Source organism: Tasmannia lanceolata, unplaced genomic scaffold (assembly GCF_043159265.1).
Source record: "Tasmannia lanceolata isolate RefF3 unplaced genomic scaffold, GAP_Taslan_0.1 ptg000012l, whole genome shotgun sequence".
NCBI classification, from domain to species: Eukaryota; Viridiplantae; Streptophyta; class Magnoliopsida; order Canellales; family Winteraceae; genus Tasmannia; species Tasmannia lanceolata.
In genome coordinates, this window is record NW_027518689.1 from 25,847,130 (window position 1) to 25,864,083 (window position 16,954).

The following is a 16,954-nucleotide window of genomic DNA, read 5'->3' on the forward strand; positions in this document are numbered from 1 at the left end:
ATATGGTTTGACCATTGTGATAGCAGTTAACTTTAAAATCCTTAAATGGACATTTCAAAAAATTTGGTGGAAAAGTTTTTTTTTTCAAATTTGCCCTTTCTTTCTTTGTCCATTTCCTGAACTTTAAAAGCTTCTTCAAAATTTTAGTCACAAAAAGATGGGAGCTAAAGTTTTTCAATATACGTAAGTGGTTGTTCATTTCTTAAGGTTGGGATCTTTAAGAAAGGAGAGCTTTGGGTGCACACGGGCTGCGCTGAGCCAGGTCGTGGCAGTGGCAGGCCTTGTGTGGAAATATTATCATCATAAATCCATATCACAGCATCATAGTAGAAAGAATTATTCTACATTATTTCCCTAAATTCTTATTTCGGGTTTCGTTTTTCTTTTCCAACCCTCTAAGCATTTCCGACAACTACAATTCGGGCACAACCTGTTGTATGTTTTTAAGGGTTTGTACCTCATTGTTCTAAAAAAGAGAGTATGTGCCTCTCTAAAAACTTTTGATGATTTACCATTAAAAAACAAACTTTTGATTATTTCTCTGTTAACTCATTTTGATAGATGGAAGTCACAAACCATTATTAAAAAGCTACCCATTCTAAGAACTTGGTGCCAAAACAATCAAGAGTTTGAGATTTATATTTATAGACTTCAGCGTGAAAATATTATGAACTTGTGGAGTGGTTGACCATGTCCACTGCTCTGATGTTTGGTTTAAACAGGCAGCAATTTCATGGAAAGGGAGAATATGAAATGATGCTCCAGGATACAGAAGAGCTTACCATAACAAGAAGATTAAAACAAAATATAGAAAGGAGCATTGCTCCTTTGAAATGTACCTTGAAAGACTGTTTTGACCATATCATGGCAAATAATCTATGTTGCATCAGTACAGATACGAGTGTCAGAATCAGACACGGGTATCGAGTGTCGGATTCGGCAAACCTCTAAAAGAATGATTCGTAGATTCGCCAAAATATATTAATCAATTCTCAAATTTTATTTTTTTACATAATAGTATGATTATAACAGGTAAAATGTTGACTATTTTAATAGGTTAAGTAGATATAATATTTTATTTTCATTTAAGAAACTTAATATTATAATGGGTAAATCTCAAAAAATTGTGGTAATTGTAACGTTGTGGTATTAATATTCAGAATCAACAGATAAAAGAGATTCAGAATTGTCTCAGAGTATCTAGAAGTATTGGAATCGAGGACGTGTCCGACACGGATTCTTTGCCCATTTAGAAGAATCCGTGTAGCAGTGGAATTGCAAATACTGGGAGAAAGATCAAAACATCTTGCTAATCAAATCCAGAAGGAATTTAAATATGAAATCAATAATAATCAAATACCAAAAATGAACAAATAAAGCTATTGACGTATACCCCCACAACTACGATTCATTTAGAATAATCTTAACTCCAGAAATAGATCATCTAGAACACTGAAATTGACAGCCCAATCAAAGAAAGAACATGATAGTTCATTTTATTAAGGAACTTACAAGGTATACAAATCCTTCTGAAGCTTCAACAATGGCTTTCATTCGATTTCTAGGAGTAGTGGGTGTCGTGAGCAGCACCTTCCATGGCAAAAACATTAAGATGACAAGTGCTACTCAAAAACAAATTGGAGAACACTAAATAAAATAAATCACCTCACATTCCACTCATACAAGAGTATGTAACAGTGATAAAAAAAATAACTCATAAAAATCTGCAAGCTTCAACTAGAGAATTCACCAGATAAATTATTTATGTTATACCAGACTATATGGCAGAATCGTAGAGGTGACAGCCTCAGATTCTTGATGAAGAATTATAGTGCTAAAAGTAACCTTTATTATTATGATGGACGGATGACCATATCACATAGCAGTTGGTGTGGTGAGCAGTGACATTCTCAATTGCTTAAACCCGTAGGGGCTCCATTTTACAGGTAAAATATGTTAATTATGCATTTATGTTCTTCATGGGAGACCAATAAATGGCATAATTTGTTCCTTAGTAAGGACCATAGTTAGCAAAACGTGATTTGGCAAAAAAACGGGATGGCAAAAATTCGAGTTTAATATGGTACTGGTTAAAAAAAAGTAGTAAAAAAACGGAAAAACAAGAAAATGAGTTTAGAATGTTGTCATTTACAAAATATGGTGGGGGTAAAATTGGAAAGTTGGCCAAAAAAACGTGTTTAAAACGTTAAAAACGCATAATAAACGTGTTTAAAACGTTTGTCTAAAAAAAACGGAGTTTTATTCATTGTAAAAGTTTTAAACGGCACACCAATAAAACAAACGCCGTTTAAAATGGAGTTTTGCTAACTATGGTAAGGACTAACTAACTGAGGTTGCTTAAGCCCTAAATAAGAGTTAATGAGTCCTTTTGTGACACTGATATCTTTAATTTGCTCTTATGAATTGTTTACAAAAAAGTGTTATCCTTGTTAGAAGTGTAGGTGTGCCTAAGGGAACTATGATATTTGTACTCTATTTCTCTTTTATATCAAAACATAAGTGAGGGGGAGCTCATCTCCAACTCACTCTTTCTTTCTCTCATTCTCATATCCTCCCTTCTCAACATGGTATCAGAGCCCTAGGGTTTTGGCCCCCCTAGGGACCACCATTGCTTCTCCTTCCACTCTCTTCCCTCCTCAATCCTTCAACCCCTAGCCATCGCCACTTCTCACCACCTCCCTCTTCCTCTCCACTCTCGCCCTGACCCTACGCTCCCCACGACCTCCTAGCCTCCACCGTAAGACCCCACAGCCCTCTCCCTCAACTTCGAGCCCCCTCCCTCTGGCCTTACTGCCTCACCAATCCCACCGCCTCTCACCATGGGACCTTGAGCCCCCACCCCTCTCACCATACTCCCTAATCAGCCCCACTCCTCCTCGCCGTAAGGCACCCAGCAACCCCCTCTTCTCTCTCTCTCTCCCAAGCCCTCGCCTCCTCGTCCCATTCCCTCATCAGACCCTAAACCCCTATTCATTTCCCTTGTTTTCACATCACAACCTTATTTTCTCCTTCTATAGTGCTTTTCCCCCTTAACTCTCTTATCTAAGGGGTCTTCCACTTCTTATCTTACATTCTTTCTCGCTCCTTCATGGTTCAAATCCTCTTCCATGCCTCTTTTTTTAGTCTCCGTGGCTCCGATTTCATCTCCTAGCCTCCATTCTTCTTTTTTTGACTAGATCTCATATGTCTCCTTCTCATATGTCTCTCCAACGGAGCCACGGTATCATGGCCAGGCCCGTCCTATGATACTTGTTTTTGCTCCGTCTCTTAATTATCATCCGCTGTTGTGGTTGAGAGTCTCCTTTATTCCTGTTTACATGGAACCTCCTGTCAGTCGGCTCCTGCTGCCAGTTCGAATCCTCCACCTATGACTCCATCTTCTAGTTACTATACTTCTAGTTATTCTCCTTCTGTGGAGCACTCTTACCGACAGATGACCTCGGAGAAACTCGATGGGTCCAATTATCTCACTTGGCATATGGCGGTTGAGACCTACCTCCTGGCTCGAGGTAAGGTAGCACTCATTGAGCGTGAACCCCCTCCCCCCCTCCTCCTCCACGGATCCCTCCTATGACTGTTGGCGGCAGAATGATGCCTTGGTCCGCTCCCTCCTTTGGCAGAGCATGGCCCCTCATGTGGCTCGCACGATGATGTGCATGAGGGCTTCTAAGGACATCTGGGACCACACAACTGTCCTCTATTCTAGGGTTGATAGCCTTACTCGCATTTGTGCCACATACTCAGAGTGGATGTGCCTCCAACGCGGCGATACACCTCTAGCTGCCCAACACAATCACTTCGTTTCTCTATGCCAGCAGCTCGATGTCTGTATGCCCCTCACTGCTAATCGGACTGCCCTCGTCCGACAACGGGACCAACTCTGTGTTGTTCATTTCCTTGAGACCTTCGGCCCTGACTTTCTGCCTCTTCAACAGCAGATCTTGGCTTTGGTTCTATCTCATCTCTCACGGAGGTTTATTCCCATACCCAGCAGTGCTTCCAGGGTAGCTCCTCCACTGTTGTATCTATTGATGGCTCTGCAGTTGCGGCATATGATAGTTGTGATCATTCTGGTAATGGCGGTGGTTCCTTTGGCCATGGTGGTGGCCGTGATTTTGCCGGCGACCGTGGTACCGGTGGGCGTGGTCGTCCTTATTGCACTCACTATCAGCGGGAGGGACATCATGTTGATACTGGTTATGCCTTACATCCCGAGCTCCGGGTCACTACCGCCAGCCTTCATTATGCATCCACATCCTCTGCTGCTAGTCCAGTAGCGACACCTGACGATACCTTCCTCCTCTCTAAGGCTAACTATTGGAAGTTTCAATGCCTACATTTGAGCAGTCGACCGCCTACTGCGGGTTTTGCACAGCCAGGTAGTTCATCTGCCTCTCTTCTTACTACCTCCAGCTCCTGGATCATTGATTCTGGGGTGTCGAAACATATCACGGGTATTTCCTCTTCCCTTAGTTCATTTAAGCCTTTCATTCTGCGTCCCATTCTATCACTCTTGATGATAGGACTACCTCACCCATATCGGGTATTGGTGTTACGTCTCCACATTTTGGCTTTACTCTGTCCTCTGTTTTGTGTCCCTAAGTCTCCTTTCAATTTGATTTCTGTTAGCCAGATCAATAAAAATCTTAACTGCTCGGTCTCATTTTTTCCTTCTTATTGTGTATTTCAGGATCTCTCGACTGGGCGGATAATTGGTTCGGGTCGTGAGGTGGATGGGCTCTTTCGCCTCGACTGAGATACGCATAGCTCAGTCGATCTGTATCTGTGGCATTGCAGTCTCGACCACCCATCTATCCAGAAGCTATTACAATCACCTGTTATTTCTTCTCCTATTCAGTCATTTCACTGCGAGTCCTATGAACTAGGGAAATTTCTTCTCCTATTCAGTCCTTTCACTGCGAGTTCTGTGAACTAGGGAAATACCATCATGTCTTTCCCCTCTCGAGAGTTGTTATTAGGGTCTCGCGTCCTTTTGATTTAGTGCACTCTGATGTATGGGGTCCCTCGAGGACTATGTCTCATTCTGAATATAAATATTTTATCATTTTTATGGATGATTTCTCTTGTAAGACTTGGTTGTTTTTACTTAAAGACCGCTCTGAGGTCTTTCATGCTTTCGCACATTCTATGCTGAGATCACTACCCAATATGATTGTTCTATTAAATGTTTGCGCACTGATAACATTAGGGAGTACCTCTCTGCTACCTTTAGCGATTTCTTATCCACCCATGGCATTATTCATCAGTCCTCTTGCGCTTCCACCTCTGAGCAGAATGGTGTAGCTAAGAGGCAACTCCGTTACTTTCTCGATATGGCCCGCACTCTTCTCTTTCAAATGCAGGTTTCTAAACCTTATTGGAGCGATGTCATCCTTACAGCCTGTTTCCTGGCTAATCAGCTCCCACATTCGGTTTTAGATGGTAAATCTCCCTTCTCCATTTTACATCCTCAGGGGATCCATTTACCATTAATCCATGGGTCTCTGGTTGTGTTTGCTTTGTTCACAACCTTAATCCTGGTCTCAATAAATTAAACCCCAGGCGGAGAGCTATGTCTTTCTGGGCTACTCTCGTACCCAGAAAGGTTATCGGTGTTACAGTCCTCGACTTCATAGGCTCTTTGTTTTAGCAGATGCCACCTTCTTTAAGTCCGTCTCTTTTTTTACTGCTCCTGCTGAGAGCAATCCCATTGTACCCGACCCTCAGGTTCCCCTTCCTTTCCATTGCATGTGACTTCGGCCCCTCCTCCAGCTCCTCTGAAGGTCTATCAGCGACGACAAAGGCCCAATGCCCCCCATCCTATGCCCGAGGCATCGTCTTCTCAGCTAGAGATACCGGCTCCTCTACCTCAAGTAACTCATCTTTCCTCTCTAGATGTGGCTGTAGCTTCATGTACTCGTTCCCGTTCTACTGCACATCCTATTTCTCATTTTATTTCTTATGATCATCTCACCCATTTGTTTCGTAGTTTTGTGTCTTCCTTGTATTTTGTTTCTTTGCCACAGTCTATGCCTGAGGCTCTTGCTCACCCAGGTTGGGGTGCTGCTATGGATATTGAGATGGTCACTCTTCAGGCCAATCATACTTGGGATTTAGTTCCTCTACCTCATGGTGCTCAGCTTGTGGGGGGCTGTCGTTGGTCTTTGCCATCAAATACTTGCCAGATTAAACAGTTGAGCACCTTAAGGCGCGCTTGATTGCCAAGGGATATACACAGACCTTCGGGTTTGACTACACAGAGACCTCCCTAGTTGCCAAAATTCCATCTGTGAGAGTGCTGATCACCCTCGCCGTCAACAAAAATGGCCTTTATATCAGCTTGATGTCAAGAATGCCTTTTCTTCATGGAGAGTTGGTTCGGGAGGTATATATGGAGCACTCCTAGGTATGTTGGTCAAGAGGAGATGTCCTCCTCAGTGTGCCGGTTGCACAAATCATTATGTGGGCTCAAACAATCTCCTAGAGCATGGTTTGGGAGATTCAGTGATGCTATCATGTGATTTGGCATGAAGCAATGTGCGGTTGACCACTCAGTATTTAGTCAGTGGTTTGCTGCTGGGCATGTCCTTCTCATAGTCTATGTGAATGGCATTATCATTACTGGGAGTGACAGAGCTGGCATACAGAGGTTGAAGGACTTCCTTCAGAAAGAATTTATCACAAAAAGGCCTTGGGCGTCTAAGATATTTTCTGGGGATTGAGGTAGCTTATTATGGTAGTCTCTCCCTCTCGCAAAGGAAGTATGTACTAGATCTGTTGGATGAGACAGGTTCTATGGGTATGAAACCAGTTGCTGTTCCCATGGACCCAAATAGGCAAATACAAAGCTGCATCCAAATGAGGGAGACATGTTAGATGACTCAGGTAAGTAACGACGGCTAGTTGGGAAGCTTATTTACCACACAGTTACTCGCCCAGATATCTCATATGCAGTGGGGGTTAGTTAGCCTGTTCATGAGCGCACCGCGTGCCTCCCACTGGGCAGTAGTAATTCAGATTCTTCGTTGCTTGAAAATCGCACCGGAAAAGGCCTACTATTCAAGAAGCATGGCATGAAAAGATGGAAGGATTTTGTGATGCAGACTGGGTAGGGTCACCAGCAGATAGGAGGTCTACCACTGAGTATTGTACCTTTGTTGAAGGTAACTTAGTGTCGTGGAGAAGTAAGAAGCAAGACATGGTACCCAAGTAGAGAGCAGAAGCAGAATATCATGCCATGTCACATGCATGTGGCGGTTGCAATCCCTCCTATTTGAGATTGGCTTCTCTTGCTCATCACCAGCTCAGCTTTATTGCGACAATCACATTGCCACCAAACCGGTTTTTCATGAGAGATCCAAGCACATAGGGTGGAATGTCATTTCATACGTCAAAGAATCCAAAAAACAAGAGAGATGAACTACTTTCACTAGATCAGTGGATCGGCTAGCTGATGTATTTACCAAGCCCATAAGTAAAACTTAGCTAAACGATAGTTGTAACAACCTAGGAATGTATGATATCTACATTCCAGCATTCCAGCTCAAGGGGGAGTGTTCGAAGTGTAGGTGTGCCTAAGGACACTGTGGTCTTTGTACTCTATGTCTCTTTTATATAAATACATAAGTGAGAGGAGTGGAGCTCATCTCCAACTCACTCTTTCTTTCTCTCATTCTCATCTCCTCCCTTCTCAACAATCCTCATAGTTAAAATTCAGGCACCTATGCATACAATTGGCATCTGATATTGACACACTTGTTTCGGTAACTTTCTACCCATCTCTTTACCTGGATTGCTTTATTGCAGGAAAAAAAAGGAGAAAAGAGGGTAGAGAGTTGAGAATGAAATGCACCAAGGTGGTGCTCGTTTCGTACAACCACAAATCTTCTTCAATTCTAAAATCTAAAGTAATCACTTGAGTTACAATAACCCTTCACCAACCCAACCCCCTTTCCCTGATTTGATAAAGGGTTTATCAAAATGTTTTTTGAAAACAATTGTGTGTTTTACAAAGGAATTTGCAAATGCATTTGCAGGCCTACGCTGAGATTAAAACCGTAAATGACTTCCCCCTTTAATAGAGGTGGATGATTCTATGTTGGGCATCCCTATTGACCTCGAGGGTTACATATAACTCAGAAGTCAGAACTATCCTCATGTGACTCTATGAGCAGCTCTACACGTGGCAGATAAAGATTATAATGATGCATACAAAATGGCATCTGATATTGGCACACTTGTTTCGGTAACTTTCTACCCATGTCTTTCCCTTGGATTGCCTCATTGCAGGAAAACAAAAGGAGAAAATAGAGTAGAGAGTTGAGAATGAAATGCACCAAGGTCATTTTCTGAAGTATAAAAGAATAACGGCCTTATCCAACAGCTTAAGCTTTTGGAGTTACTGGCAGTTTCACATGGTATCAGAGCAAATGCCTGGTTTCAAACCTCCTTGATGTAAAAAATCCACATGCAATGGTAAACCCAAAAAGTGGGGCCACATGTGCCACGTGTAGGCCAACCCAAAGAAAGAGGGGCCATACTTGAGGGGGATTGTTAAAGTATAGAAGATTAAATAACGCCTTCTCCAACAGCTTAAGCTTTTGGAGTTAATGGTGCTCGTTTCGTTTCGTACAACCACTTGAGGGAGAAAACCATTCTTCTTCCATTCTAAAAGCTGAAGTAATCACTTGAGTTACAATAAACCTTCACTAAGCCAACCCCCTCCCCTCCCCCACTCTCACTCTCGCATCCTTGTAATGGTCTAAAAACTCTAAAAGCAATATAAACCATTGAGAATAATCTACTCAGCCCTACAAACCCCTTCTTAAGTGACAAACATAAAAACTAACTTAAATGATAGTCTAAAGGTTATTAAATGGTCATTTAAGTTGTAATTTGCTGAGTGGATAGTCCCCACCCTTTTGAGTCACTAAAACCCCAAAAAATGAATTTGAAAAGAAAACCCCATGGACTAAAAGCAAACTCAAAATAAAACCACAACAAACATGAAAAGGGCACCCAAACCCCTTACGAAAATAAAAGAAAACCACTTTTATTAAAAGAAATAGAGAAAGAAGACTAGCTCTTCATAGGTAATATAACCGCTCCTGCATCAGCTTGTAAAACTCGCAACAAGCTTACAAATTACAAAAGCCAATGAAATGATTCAAAGGAAAGAGATGGCTTCAAAGGTACAAAAACAAAATGGATGGCAAAGGTAGTTCAATAATAATATAGCTATTATTTCATAACAATTTTGCCAATAAATTGGTGTCATTTACCCTATTTCTTTTTTTTCCTTTCCATTGTGAATACTATTTTTCACAGTTTTGCCCATGATAAAGGACATGAGTCATGAGATTTGCGGGGGGAACCAATCAAATGGCCAACAAAATATCATGGAACATTCCATTTCCATTAGCTTGCCTTGATAGTAGATTGAGTGAATTTTTTCAGATGCAGATTGAGCAGGATCGCCTTCAGACAAATGTACAATGGGATATTGTACCTTTTGTAGGACCTAATCTAGTTACCTGGCACAACAAGAATCAAAATGTGGTTGCAACATCTAGTGCAAAGGCAAAGTATCGTGCAATAGCTCTCACAACGTTTAAGTTGATGTGGCCTGAAAAAAATTATGGAAGAGTTGGGATTTTAGTTTGGCAGGCGAATGAAAATGTTTTGTAATAATCAAGTGACTACTTCCATTGCTAGTAATCCAGTGTTTCATGAGGAAAGTAAGCACAATCAAATAGGTAGTCATCCTCTGTGAAAAAGTCACCAGCAAATTGATATACACTCCACGTTTGAGGTCCAAATATCAGTAGGTAGACATATTCACAAAGGCACTTTCTCATTGTCAGCTTCGCCGTATCTGTTCCAAGTTGGGCATGGATGATATCTATGCTCCAGCTTGAGGAGGAGCTTATAGGTTACTTTTGTTTAGTTTGACTCACATTTATGCTTTGGTACGATTTCCTGAAATTGTTTTTATATTTAAAATAAGAGAAAGGTCTTATTTATTTTTATTTTATTTTTGGATTTCTAATTCTAAATAGTTATTAATGACGAGCCATATCAATTTTTTTTTGAAAGATAAAATGAAAACGAGCCATAGCAATTACTGTGCACCTACCAAGGCAATTTCCTTAACTTTCAATTGGGGTTGTCTCCAAGTTGAGCATGGATGATAGATTTTCTTGATTTATGCTTTGGTGCAATTTCCTTAACTTGTTTTTCAAATGCAACAAGTCTAGCTCTGATAACAGAAATCAATGGTAAGAATTTATTCTATCGCATCACAGTGACTCCTCCTTATCAGTTTTAACTTTTAAGCATCGAAGCAAGTACTTACACAATTAGTAAATCAAAAGCTATGAAACCTTACAGTTAGTCCTATTATATTCAAACTCTTTACTTAGTTGCAAGCCAAACTATCGGGCTAGATTCGAAAAGAAGAGCAGGGATAAGAGAAAAGACAAATGGGAGGGACTTACCAACTCAATATCATTCTTAACAGCCTCTTTTCTCAGACTTTCAGTCTCCTCCAGAGGAACATCTGGCACCACAAGTCCTGCAAAGTGCAAAGTGTTATACACCAATCTGACCATTGGTTTATTGGTAAAGTTGACATTGTTTCAGGTGAATCCTTTTTCTTACTTTTTTTTACATGATAGTTCTGAAAGTGTATTAAAGATAAGAAAGCTCTAGATCTAGGTGACACCTTAAGTATGGCACAGTCATAATAGCATACACTCACAAAGCACTAACAAACCATCAAACAGTCAGCAACTACAATATTACAGTTCTATATACCTTTTAACGAAGTCTCCTATGCAAAGATCTTTCAACAGTAGCCATAAACCATAAAACACACACTTTTCAATAACATTTCACAATTAGTGAGCTTTCCTTCCATTGCCATTCAACAAAATGTGCTCGTCAAATGCAGTTACACGGTGAACCCAGCCCGCCAACTAAGAGAGCCAAAGAAGGATCCAACCTGAGAACTGACCTTGATTATCATTATCTAAATTCCACTATCAGGTTCAAACAACCTAGCAAAGGCACGGTAACTAGCAAAGGCACGGTAACTATCGGTGTTTGAAGTTTCATTTAACAATCAAAACCCAAACCACCCTTCCTCCCTCTCTATATTAACAGTTCATAACACTTCCATCTCTACGGTCCATTAGTATATAACTATGATTCGTGGACATGGCAATTTTTACCTTTGACCCATGTCAACACGGACATGTATCGACACAGGGTTCAACATGTCCACTGGTTTTCTACTGTGTTACGCACTGTATCCTATTATGTTAAACACAAAAAGAAAGGTATCCTATTCTGTTACACAAAAAAGAACATGCATGTATTTTACATATCGTATCTTTATTTTTAGGTTATTAAACCTGTAGTTTGAATGTGTCAACATCAAAGACAGACGGAGGTGATTGGTCATGTGTGAGCTACGGATTGGTCGGAGCTTTTATTTATAACATTTTATTTACTTTCAAGCTTTGCTTTTGCATTGTTTGTAATAACTGTAAGGACTGTTCAGACGACTTTATTTGCTGCACTATAAACTTCTTGACAGCCTTTATATACTGCAACACATGTGCATGTTTGAAGTTATCAACATCAAGGCTAGTTCTCAACATCAAGACTGCTGTAAAAGCAATTTTTCATATTGTTAAGCACACTCAAAGCAAGGGAAAGAAGGGATAAAAACACAATAGTGCACTTGAAATCAATCATAACTATTAAAAATCTAACCAAAGGAAAGTTGTTGGTATATGTTTGAGTGACCTATGTGTTGCTTTTTTTACAGACTTATTTTACTTGTTTTAGATATAAAGGGATATAGACCTATTATACATTGAACAATGACAGCTACCAGACCTATTATTCTTATTTTTTTGCGTTTTGGCTCTACCATGTTTTAATAATTGCATAAAATCAGCTTGTTATTATGTGTGTAAATATAGTCATGTTCTCCCTTCTATTCGTCGTGTCCCCGTTGGTACCCGTATCCCCGTTTCTACATTTTGGGAGGTCGTTGTGTCCGACACCCGTGTCCGTGTCCACAAATCATAGATTCTGCCCTTAAAAATAATGCATATATGTCTTTCCATCCAAATAGCCCAAATAATAGGCAAAAAGGTCAAGATCCACAAAGTCCTTCCTCTGTCAGGTCACGTAGAGAAACTCCATGCTTCAAATAAATCCGCAAAGTGATTAGGGAGCACGCAATAAATCCCAAAGAGACTTAGAGTTCTCTCAGAGCATATTGTCTACTATGTAGTGAGTGAATAAGTGATCGACAAATTCTCTCGCCTGAAGATACAAAGCACCGTGATCTATAATGACAGTAGATCATCTTCGAAGTCAGAACTGTGCTTCAAATTGTTGCAGATTGGTACCTTTGACTGGGTATAATGAACCTAATACAACTTCTCTGTCAACTCTGACTAATCTATCATTGTTTTCACTCCTTTGGTACAAGAATAAACTTGTACAATAAAAAAAGATCCAGCTGACTGCCTGTTATATTCCACTTACTTCTTAAACAGACCAACTCATAAAACTATGCAACATTTCTTTGCATGATCATTTATTCAATTTTTACTTTTTAAAATGGAAAAATGGCTAAAGATGGGTTCCATGTATTCGCAAATGTTAAGAACAAGTTGGTCTCCTTTGGATGTTGATGCTGTTGTTTCTATGATTTTCTCATGCAGGTATCACTTTGTCATGCAATTTTAGCATGCTGTCCTTTATTCTACTATTTTCTTGATCTTGATATTGCTGTAACCAATAGCAAGCACAGTTGGTTTGTTATCTACAATAGCCATTTGGATTGCCCTGGTGGAATTCAGTGAGTAATAGATTTGGCCTACCTAATGGTAGACGCTTGGGTACAAGACAGTCCATTTGTTTCTCTAGAGCTAATTTTTGTCAGAAACTTGGTTTACGGTAGATGATGGGAAAGGTATTTGGTTTTGGGGTGATATATTGATGGGGGAGTCACTGGTCTGCGGTTTGCCGTACTTTTCTAAGCCTATAAACATATGATTTGTGGACACAGAAATGGGTGTCACGTGTCAATACTGTTAGCCGAAAGTTTAAACAGAGAAAATAAATGAGTTAGGGTTATCTCCCCCTGACTCATATCTTTATACTAAAACATAAAGGAATGTACAAAGTCTTAAATGCCCTTAGGCAAGTTACATATTCCAACACTCCCCCTCAAGCTGGAATGTAGGTATCATACATTCCTAGCTTGTTACATATATCACTCAATTTTGACTTATTTAAGGACTTTGTAAACATATCAGCTAATTGGTCCCCTGACCGAGTAAACACAGTGCAAATCTCTCTTTAATGGATTCTTTGACGGATAAAATGACAATCCACTTCAATATGCTTGGTGCGCTCATGGAAGACTGGATTGTTAGCAATGTATATTGCAGCTTTGTTGTCGCAATAAAGCTGCGAAGGAGAAGATGAAATGAAGCCAATTTCAGAAAGAAGTGAACGTAGCCAAATAAGTTCCGTGCTTGTCTGTGCCATTGCCCTGTATTCAGCCTCTGCACTGGACTTAGCTATAACATCCTGCTTCTTACTCTTCCATGAAACAAGATTGCCACGTACAAATGTACAATACCCAGTGGTGGACCATCTATCTGCTGGGGATCCAGCCCAATCTGCATCAGAGAAGCCTTCAACTTTCATATGGCCATGTCTTTTGAACATCAATCCCTTCCCTGGAGCCCGTTTCAAATACTTGAGAATCTGTGTCACCGCAGCCCAGTGAGAAGTACGTGGAGAGCTCATATACTAACTGACAACTCCAACAGCATATGAAATATCTGGCCGAGTAACTGTGAGATATATAAGTTTACCGACAAGCCTGCGATACCTGCCAGGATCCTCCAACAACTCTCCTTCTTCTGGAACGAGTTTCACATTAGGAACCATGGGTGCATAAGCTGGTTTAACTCCAAGATTGCCTGTTTCTTTTAGCAAGTCCAAGACATACTTTCTCTGTGATAGGAACAAGCCTCTAGAAGAACGAGCAACCTCTATCCCCAAGAAATACCTGAGCTGACCCAAATCCTTAGTAGAGAATTCCTTTTGCAAGAAGGTTTTCAAACGTTGTTTACCTTGTGAATTGCTCCCTGTGATGATTATGTCATCCACATAAACTATCAACAAAATACACCCAGCTGAAGAGTGATAACTGAAGACTGAGTGATCCACTGCGCATTGTTTCATGCCAAAGCGCATGACTGCCTCACTGAATCTCCCAAACCACGCACGCGGAGATTGTTTGAGGGCATAGAGTGACTTGCGTAGGCGACACACGTAGGAGGAAGTATCCCCCTGAGCAACAAACCCTGGTGGTTGCTCCATATACACCTCCTCAGTCAGGTCGCCATGGAGGAAGGCATTCTTCACATCCAGCTGATGAAGGGGCGAGCTATGATTAACAGCAAGAGACAGGAGCACACGGACAAAGGGAATTTTCGCAACGGGACTGAAGGTCTCAGTGTAGTCAACACCAAAAGTCTGAGTGTATCCTTTCGAGACTAACCGTGCTTTTAAGCGCTCGACAGTACCATCAGGGAGGTATTTGATGGAGAAAACCCACCGACAACCAACAGGACGGGCACCAGCGGGTAGGGAAACCAGATCCCATGTATCATTACTATGAAGAGCGCCCATTTCTAGGTTCATAGCATCACGCCAGCCAGGATGGTCAAGAGCCTTAGCCATTGACTGTGGTAAAGACATAGAAGACAAGGAGGAAACAAAGCTCTGGAAGGTACTGGTGAGCTTATCATAAGAAACAAAATTCGAAATAGGATGTGCAGTGGAACGGGATCTCGTACGAGATGCAATAAGAGAATCAGAAACAACAAAGGAAGGCAGAAGAGAAGATACCTGAGAGCGGGAGAGAGGGATCATCGGCTCAGAAGATGATTGTGCGAAAGGAGGTAGAAGAGACCTATCTGTAACTTGGCGCCACTGATACTGCTGTGTGATTTTAGGTGGAGCTGGCTTCTCCAACGTGGCAGAAGAAGTAGAAGTTGCAGAAGCTGGCCGCACGAAAATAGGAGATGACGGAAGAGAAGCAGGTAGATCTGGTAAGGGAAGCGAGACCTCGGACTCGAGAGAAGGGGTGAAAGATGCCGCGCCATGTTGGAAGAATGCCTCAGACTCAAAGAACGTAACATCGGCTGAGACAAACCAGCGACGCAGACGAGGGCTATAGCAACGATAGCCTTTCTGCGTACGGGAATACCCCAGAAAGACTCAGACCGGGGATCGAGTTTGTCACGGCCAGGTCCAAGGTGATGAACAAAACAAACGCATCCAAATACACGAGGTGTCAGAGGAAACTGTTCCTTACTAGGAGATAAAATCTCGAAAGAAGAGGCACCCTCTAAGACAGAGGAAGGAAGGCGATTTGCTAAGAAACACGCCGTGAGAAGGGCATCACTCCAGTATGCCTTAGGAACACCCATCTGAAAAAGAAGAGTGCGACCTACTTCAAGCAAATAACGAAGTTTCCTCTCAGCAACATCATTCTGTTGAGAGGTGTACGCACATGAAGACTGATGTAAAATCCCATGTTGGGAGAGATAGGATTGAAAGCCATTAGTATCAGAAAAATATTTTCTAGCATTGTCAGTACGAAAACATTTAATATTGCAATTATATTGATTCTTAATTTCAAAATGAAATGTGCGAAAAGTAAAGAACACGTCGGATCGACTCTTCAGTAAATATAACCAGGTCATGCGTGAGAAGTCATCAATAAACACAATAAAATACCGAAAGCCAGTACTAGACGCGACCCTAGAGGGTCCCCATACATCATAATGGACTAATTCAAATGGACTAGACACTCGACTAACGATCCGGGACGGAAACGACACACGACGGTGCTTCCCGAGTTCACAGGACTCGCACTGAAAACTAGAAAAAGGTCCAGGAACCAGAGAAGTCTGCTGCAGCCGCTAAAGTGATGGATGCCCCAGGCGACAATGCCACTGAAATGTATCCACAGAAGTATGTAAGACAATAGGCGGCCGGCAGTCAAGACGATAGAGTCCATCTACCTCACGACCCGTTCCAATCGTCTTCCCAGTCGAGAGATCCTGAAACAAACAGTAAGATGGGAAAAATGAGACAAAACAGTGAAGAGATTTAGTAATTTGGCTAACTGAAAGTAAACTAAATGGTGATTTTGGTACACATAAAACAGAAGATAAGGTAAGAGCAGGATGAGGAGAGATATGACCAACACCAGTGATAGGTGTAGTGGACCCGTCAGCAAGGGTGATAGACCGAGAGGGAGACAAGAAAGAGCGAAAATAATGAAGCTGAGAAGAGTTACCAGTCAGGTGATTGGATGCGCCGGAGTTAATGATCCATGACCCTGAGCTAGATAGAAGGGTAGTGGGTGAACTACCTGGCTGGGCGAAACCTGCAGAGGGAGGACGAGAACTGAGCCGCAGACGCTGGAACTCCTCATAATCGGCACGGGATAATGTATAGGTGGAATCAGCTGGTGCAGGAACAGAAGCAGAGGGAGCGCAATCTGAAGCCGAAGCAGTAGTAGCACCCATGTGAGCCGAGCGTGCCTAACGAAGCTCGGGATGCAGGGTATAGCAATGGTCAATATAATGTCCCTCGCGCTGACAGTGAGTGCAAAAAGAACGGCCACAGCCACCACCAGAACGACCACCACCACGGCTGGCACGGCCACGACCAGAGGAGGCTCCACCACGAGGCGGGCGAATACTGCCATCATAGGTCGCGAGCAGAACCATCAATAGGAACAGATATCACTAGATCACCAAGAGAGCGCTGCTGGACGCGGGAGTAAACCTCAGTAAGGGAAGGAATAGCGCCACAACCG

General features: G+C 41.7%; 1 protein-coding gene across 1 annotated transcript in view; it reads right to left on the reverse strand.

Annotated features, from left to right (window-relative positions):
* The window catches only part of LOC143887136 (tryptophan synthase alpha chain-like), a 59,155-nt gene that overhangs the window by 12,722 nt on the left and 29,479 nt on the right, over positions 1-16,954 (reverse strand). Inside the window, exons 5-6 of the mRNA XM_077391241.1 lie at positions 10,518-10,594; positions 1,513-1,590 (exon numbers count right to left, since the gene is read on the reverse strand). Coding sequence (XP_077247356.1) covers positions 1,513-1,590; positions 10,518-10,594 — 155 coding nt within the window. The remainder of the gene's footprint in view (positions 1-1,512; positions 1,591-10,517; positions 10,595-16,954) is intronic.